The sequence below is a fragment of the Geotrypetes seraphini genome, chromosome 16 (genome assembly GCF_902459505.1).
Source record: "Geotrypetes seraphini chromosome 16, aGeoSer1.1, whole genome shotgun sequence".
NCBI classification, from domain to species: domain Eukaryota; kingdom Metazoa; phylum Chordata; class Amphibia; order Gymnophiona; family Dermophiidae; genus Geotrypetes; species Geotrypetes seraphini.
In genome coordinates this window covers 54,611,768-54,619,398 of record NC_047099.1, presented here as the reverse complement: position 1 = coordinate 54,619,398, position 7,631 = coordinate 54,611,768, and the positions used below count along the sequence as shown (strand labels likewise).

The 7,631-nt window shown below is 45.6% G+C and overlaps 2 protein-coding genes across 6 annotated transcripts in view; one reads left to right on the top strand and one right to left on the bottom strand.

Moving 5' to 3' along the window:
• Window positions 1-973: 973 nt before the first annotated feature.
• The window catches only part of LOC117350578, a 30,016-nt gene continuing 23,358 nt past the window's right edge, over window positions 974-7,631 (top strand). Inside the window, exons 1-2 of one of the 3 annotated variants that reach the window (XM_033924918.1) lie at window positions 1,029-1,100; window positions 2,807-2,993. The gene's annotated coding sequence lies outside the window, so the exon portion shown is untranslated. Of the gene's footprint in view, window positions 1,101-2,806; window positions 2,994-7,631 lie in introns of all 3 variants that reach the window. The other 2 variants (XM_033924919.1, XM_033924920.1) reach the window with 2 other exon arrangements.
• The window catches only part of COL11A2 (collagen type XI alpha 2 chain), a 108,739-nt gene continuing 104,941 nt past the window's right edge, over window positions 3,834-7,631 (bottom strand). For 2 of the 3 annotated variants that reach the window (XM_033924915.1, XM_033924916.1), the window contains one exon: window positions 6,790-6,936. In XM_033924915.1, coding sequence (XP_033780806.1) covers window positions 6,790-6,936 — 147 coding nt within the window. Of the gene's footprint in view, window positions 6,937-7,631 lie in introns of all 3 variants that reach the window. The other variant, XM_033924914.1, reaches the window with a different exon arrangement.

The window sequence follows — 7,631 nt, the reverse complement described above, 5'->3', positions numbered from 1 at the left end:
TGCCCCCTCCCACCCCAAATCCATTTAGTATCCCAATTCCCCTTCACCCTAATTCTATTTAGTATCCTGTCCCCTCCACCCCAATTCCATCAAATATCCTGCCCCCTTCTCCCTCCATCCCAATTCTATTGAGTAGCCTGTCCCCTCCACCCCAATTCCATCGAATATCCTGCCCCCTCACACCCCAATTTCATTTAGTATCCCAATTCCCCTCCACCCTAATTCTATTGAGTATCCTGCCCCCTCCACCCCAATTCCATCAAATATCCTGCCCCCCTCTCCCTCCATCCCAATTCTATTGAGTAGCCTGTCCCCTCCACCCCAATTCCATCGAATATCCTGCCCCCTCACACCCCAATTCCATTTAGTATCCCAATTCCCCTCCACCCTAATTCTATTGAGTATCCTGTCCCCTCCACCCCAATTCCATCAAATATCCTGCCCCCTCCCACCCCAATTCCATTTAGTATCCCAATTCCCCTCCACCCTAATTCTATTGAGTATCCTGCCCCCTCCACCCCAATTCCATCAAATATCCTGCTCCCTCTCCCTCCACCCCAATTCCATCGAATATCCTGCCCCCTCCCACCCCAATTCCCCTCCACCCTAATTCTATTGAGTAGCCTGCCCCCTCACCACTGCTGCTGCTGCTTTCCCACACGCACCTGATGGAACATAATAACGCTCAAGCGCCACTCAATCTCGTCCCCCTGATGACACATATTTCCCCCCCCCCCCTTCCCTCTCTCACCTCAGGGCCAGCGTTAGGGGGTAGCAAACAACTGGGCCCCACAGCCCGGGCATCTCCCCCCCTTCCCCTCACCTTCGAGGTCGCCTTCCCAAATCGCAGTTTCCTTTTTTGAGCGGGGCCTCGCGCCGCTGCCGTTTTCATGTAAGCGGCGCGCGGTTGCCCAGTTCGAAGCTTCCCCTCTGACGCAGCTTCCTGTTTCCGCCCGGGCGGATGGCCTCAGAGGGGAAAGCTTCGGGCTTGGGGCAGCCGCGCGCCCCTTATGGAAAACGCGGGAAGGCGACCTCGAAGTTGAGGGGAAGGGGAGGAGATGCCCGGGCTGTGAGGCCCAAGGCAGCTGCCCGGCCCTGAGGTGAGAGAGGGACTGGTTGAGGGGGAAAGTGCTATGGGTGGCCTGAATTGGGGGGGGGGGGGGTGGATGAGTGAGTGAATACCATGCTGAAAAGCCGCAGGGGGCAATGGGGGAAGAGAGACTGGCAGGACCCTAGCTTTTCATTTGGCCACTTACCTGCCCTTTTGACATTTAGATAAAAGCTGGTCATTCTCTCTACCAGATGTACTTTTTTGTTTCCTGGGAGGGGGGAGGGGGAGATGCTGATTGAGGGGAAAATTGTGAGAGTTCAGCACCCCCCCCCCCCCCCAATCATTTTCAAAGGCTGGCTCCTATGATGAGGACGCTTACCCAGTCCTGCTTTTTATCCTGGCTATTCTGGGACTTGTAGTTGTGTCATAAGAACAGCAGGGATTGTAAATTAGGGGTGTGCAGCCAGAGGATTTTTAATTTTGTATTTTTCCCATGTGTTATATGGGAATCTTTTGTTGTTTCTCATATATATATTTTTTAATGGGAGTTCTGGTGGGAATAATGTCTCTTTTGGAAGAGACTCAACAATGAGGCAAAAGAGGTCTAGGGGTTCCCACAGTGGTAGCGGTGAAGAACACAGCTCAAAACTGAACAAAATAAATAAATAAAGAATAATAATAATGAAGTGAGATTAGGTGCCCTCAGTGTGAAGGGACAGCGACGGGAGAATTTCTCCAACGCTACTCACATCAAGGCAGAGACAACCAAGCCCCCACCTACACACCATCACCGGGCACCTAAGTGTGCTATAAAATCAATCACCATAACATAATGAATATAATATTTTTGGGGAGTATTGTTGCGCTCTTTTGGAAGAGAACATTATTTCCAAAGAAGGTTCGATGCATGCCTTTGCTATCAGGAGAGAGCATACGTTCTCCTAAACAGTGTACAGTATCTCCTTTTAAATAGCATGCATTCTTTGTGAAAAGTGCATCCTATTGACACAAGGAAAAATATGAAACTTTGTGTTTTTTTCAATGAAAGGACATGGGTTGTGTTATTGAAATTTTCCATCTGTTTCAAACAGATGTACAGTACATTCCTATTATATAATCCCAGTGTGCATTGTGAGAAATCCAGGACTGGATCAGTTTATCCTGATACAGTGGAGCCTCTTTGTGACCCTTACTCTGGCATAAACTGTGTCCAAAGTAATGCATTTGTTCTGGAATAGAAACTTTGCTCAGTAACTGATGATGTGGAGCCTGCCCAGCTTTGCTATTGGTCTGTGGCTGTCACAGATGAATACCGCTGGGCTTCTGACTCTGAATGCGAAACCTGGAAGTGGAGCTGGTGGCCTCTGGCCCTGGGCCAGGGACTTTCCACTGAAAACACCCAGAGGTCCCACCTCAAGCTGAGCAAGAGCTGTTACATCACCTGTAGGACACAGACAACACCTCAGCAATAGCATCCACCAGCCCTGTGTACATAAACAGGCACCCATGTACCTGACCCTGCCCTGCTCTGGGTTTCATGCACTGTTTAATACAGAGCTCCTTGGTTACCCAAATCCAACAGGGAGATTTTGGGCAAGTCCTGATAAACCCTTTAGCCTGATGCTGATTTCAATGGGTAAAATCATTGACCACAAATCCCACACTGCTTTGGGGTACAAGTTCAAAACCAGGGCTAGCCAAAAAGCCTTCCTCTTGGAACTGCATAATGTGGCAGCTCTGTTATTTATGTTGCAGGGTCCCTCAATCACCTATGATTCCACAGCCATGGGAAGAGCACCGCATGACACCAGGGACCAAGCCAGGTGGTGTGGGCAGCAGCTGGCAAGCAGTGTGTTTCAGTGCCCTCTCACCTGTGTCAGGCTCCGTTCTACCCCTCTGCTGCCTCAGACCCCGTTGCTTTTGAACCACAATGTTCAGAAAGGTATGTAGTGGCAGAGGAAATTGAGGAAACATAGGGCTACTCCCCTTCGCCTTCTGTAGCAAATTGGCATGGGCGGGAAAGGGAGGCTTGAAATACCCCACCAGCTAGAGCAGGACTGGAAGACCTGCAGATGGGTCCAAGAGGAGGTATTGGGGAGGAGCAGGGATTGCTGCACTGAGGACCCATTGTGATGAAGTGTTTTGACTACCAGAGACAGCTCACTGGAAGGGCCCCAGAAGAGAGGAACAGGTGGAAAGAACAGCAGATCAGTGGGCAGACTAGATGGGCCATTTGGCCTTTATCTGCCATCATGTTTCTAAGCGTTGCATCTTGTTCTTTTTGGAGGTCTGTGTATATGGAACAGAGGGCGTGATAGGATCCAAGTTGCTCCAGAGGTGGAGGGGATTGGAAGGCGTGCAGGAGAGCGGGGGGATCAGAGGTAGTGCCGCGAGGTATGACTGAAGAGGGAGCTGGATATTGGAGAAGTTGGTTGGGGTGTAAGGGGATTGATGCTCCATCTCCATCTCTTCCCTCCCCAATGTCTAGGATCCTCTTCTCCCTCCCCCCTCCTTGTTCTCCCTTTCCTCCTCTCCATGCCCTACTTTCTTTTTCCTTCTCATCCTTTGCTCAATGATGCCTCCCTCTCCCCTTATCCCTCTGACTTGTCTACTTGAGATCCCCCTTTCCCTCTTCACCGCCCCACCCCAAACCTCTCCCAGCCCTAAGACTCATTTTCCTCAATAAAGCACCAAATAAATTAATCAGGTATATGCCAGCAAATGACATTGCTTATAAAGTAAAGAAATGCACACACATTAATAGCAAATTTATAGTGATTTATTGCATAACTGCAGCATAAGTTTGAAACATCTGACACAAAAATCCAGGGCTGGCTGTGTTTATGAGCAGGGGACATTTTCTCCTCTGCCTTCCTTTTTCTGACTAGTTGTACACTCTCTGGAAGGCAGCGTCACCAAGTGGATTAATTTTGTACATACTGTGAGAGTAAGGAATCTCCCCTGCTAAGCAGCGTGTGTGGGGTATGATCTCAGTCTCTCAAATTTTACTGCTAACACTCACCATAATGCTTTGCATTGTGTCAAAGAGAGTTTCTTTCTGGAGATCATTAAGGTTTAACATGTTGGGAATTATTTTTCATAAAGCCTGGGGCACCCAATACAATAGGAAATATTTCTGTACCCTTCTGCCGCATTCTCTTGGTCTCTGATCGTAGTGCTTCATATCTGAGGATCTTCTCCATATCCACACAATTCATAGAATATAGATAAGGTAGATGAAAAGGCTCCAGACTGGATTACCTAAGACATTCTTTTCATTTTTATGTGTGTGTGAACAGATTTAGTACATCTGGATCCCAGCTTCAAAATTAGTAAGGGAAAGAAGGTCATCACCTATAGCTAGCATTGACATACACTGTTAAAACACACAACAGGAATGGCTTTATTTTTGTATCACGGGGTTCTTCTGGATGGTTCCGTATGCAGAATAGCTGTGGGAAGTTCTGAACTCCGAAAGCAACTTTATGTGAAGTTTTTGGAGCATTCTGAAATACAGCAATTGAATGTCTACAAGGTTCACAGTCACAAGGTGAAACCAAATTGAAATGAGATGGGCTAAGGGAGCTTGGAAATGACGCCACAGAAGAGTTATCTCATGATCTTCCACTGTTATGAGATGGTTCAGCAGCGGTGGGGTACACATTGTACTTTGGGTTTACTTCAAAAACTGTTTTAACATGCATGAAGGAATGACCAAGTCCTAGTTTAACTTAGTCTAAGCCGGTGACGTAAACTGTTAATACATACAAATACATTTACAATTCACATTTTAATGGAATGGGAATGTGCAAGTTGATCCTTAAAATTGGTCCACAACTATCTAGGTCCTTTGAACTAGGAGCCAAGGGACCACCAATAGGGGGGGGGGACGGACACTGAGCACCAAATTTCTCCTCAGAATATCCCACAGATATTAGATTCCCTAAGTGAAGGTGGTGGGCTTAGATGTAACCCAGCAAGAGATTTTTATTCTAGAAATTCTTCCTTCCTTAATATGATCGTCCCCTGGGTGCCCCTTCATATCAATGGAATTCTGTTCCTTAATGTAGGCGGGGGGGAGGGGGGGAGAGAGTGTGTGTTGCCTTTCCATCCCTTGTTTTCAGTTGCTCTCGCTGTCTTCACTGGCTGAGGAAATTCAGGGTCCAGCAGTGACTGTCACTGCATCCTCCCCATCAAGTTAAGATCTGTTTGATCTCCAGCAGATACAGTAAGTTTTCCAGATCAGACAACAGAACAACAGAAATTCTAGTCCTGTAAAAACATTTCCATTTAATGTGATTTTATGCTCTGTACTGCATGTGGTTTATTAAAAAAAGGAACTAAATATGAAGAGAAAAGACTAGAAATATGTCACAGTACAGGAGAAGGAAGAAGCAGCCCAGAGAGAAATAAAGGAGAATTAGTGAAATGATAAGAACAGAAGAATAGCCATACTGGGTCAGACCAATGGTCCATATAACGTAGTATCCTGTTTCTACAATGGCCAATCTAGGTCACAAGTACCTGGCAAAAACCCAGGGGGTCTCCATAGAAAGAATCTGAATGTGTTTACCCAGAAGGAAAGCGTAGATATGAAAAAGAAATTAAATATATCCAATGAGTAAATGCACAAGAGAAGAGTCTCTCAACTGAAAGGAAGCTCTGGAATGAGGAGGCAAAGGATGAGGGTGAAAGGGGGCAGACTCAGGTCGGGAGTAAACTAAGGAAATATTTCTTTAAAGAAAGGGTGAAAGATGTGTGGCGCAGCCTCCCAGTGGAGGTGCTGGAAAGGAAGACTGTATCTGAATTCAGGAAAGCACGGGACAAGCACAGAGGATCTTTAAGGGAGAGGAAGGGGCAGTAGAGTTGAGCAGTTGGTGTGGATAGGCAAACTGGACAGACCATATGTCTTTATCTGAAAGAGCTGAGAAGGAAAGCAGCAGGCTTGAAACTGTACAGAATCTAAAAACCAACACCCCCCCCCCTCCCCCAAAACAGCAAAATGATAAAATAGACATTACAATACAGTTCAAAATACTTACAAACATTAGAAAATAATACTCTGAGCACCTGAATTAGTTTGATTTCTTTTTTTTATATATATAAAATAAGACGCTTTGGTGGTAGATAAAATTTTCCGAGCACCATCATGAATTTGTTCACAGATATTTTTGGGGGTTGTTTCCCATTCACTTCCATATTTTTTTGGTTCATTTTCTTTCAACACTGAATGCAGGGCAGGACCATTTCACAAGTTAAATAATAATATAATAGCTTTTTTTTCTTTTAAATAGGAGTTCTTTTCTTGTGCTGCTTATTAAATACATCTATAGACATAATTTAAAAGTTGAGCAAAGGACGGCGGTCCTTCCACTTCCCAGAGGCTGGGGGATATGAAGCGTTTGTGTTTTTGTTTTAAGGAACAGTTCTGCTCCAGAAATGTTTTGTGGTAGGCTGGTAAGAAATCTCATTTGGAAGCTTTGGCTTTCTACCTTTTTCGGTCATATTTATTCTAAAAGAAGTCAGCTTGTTTTCATGTGACACAATGAGTCCTGTGGGCACGATATATTTCTTGGCTGTAGGGTACCTTTGGTCACTTTGTCCTCACCTTAGTTTGAGATGTTCTGCTATTTCTTCCAGGGTTTTGAGGAGACGTCTTGCCCTCTTAAATCGGGGCAGCTTAGAGCTGGAGTTCCATGTGGACAGGGAGGGTAATGGTGGGGAGGAAAGGAGGAGATTTAGCCAAGAAAACAAACTGGTCCTACTTCAAAGCCAAACTGCTGGTTGGGTTCGCTGAAGTCCATGAACATGGCATCTGTAAGGGGAAGTTGATCGACCTGGGGAGTGTTCACCTCCAGTACAGTCTTGGCATAACCCTTCCTCATCTGATGTGGGAGGAAGAAGAAGGGAAGGAAAAAAAAAGCATGTCAGTGAAGAGATTTCTAATCCTTGGGAAGGAGAGCTTTCCATCTACCGGAAACAGGTACCAGACCTTCAATACTATGTACCCACAGCTAAAGGAGCCTCAAGATATGGGATTGTTCAATTTACGCTCTTAACAATACTCATACAGATAAAAGCTCTATAATGGGGTGTCTAACTGGAGCCTATTGGAACATAGACTACTACACCTGCCCAGTGGCATGCAGTCAGGGCCTTCAGGGGATTCACCCCACCCCCTGAAGGCCCTGCTCTGGATTTTATTGGTTGAGCAGGCAACAGGCAGATGCTGCTTAGCCAATCAAATTCAGATCAGTACTGTCGGGGCCTTCAGTGGGGTTTGGTGAATCTCCAGCCCAAAAGCCCTGCTTTTTTTAGGGTTTACATTTTGTTTGATGCAGTTTCACTGGCTGAGCAGGCTGCCTACTCAACAAATCAAACTGTATCAAACAAAAATAATATAAAAGCAGAGCTGGGAATTCACCAAATTCATTCATTTATTTATTTAATTAATTTTCTATCCCATTCTCCCTAAAGAGCTCAGAATGGGTTACAGGTAAACATACAAACATAAAGTCAGACGGATTACAATTTGTCATCCTTATGAAACATTGTGTACATCCTAACTTTACCTAAATAG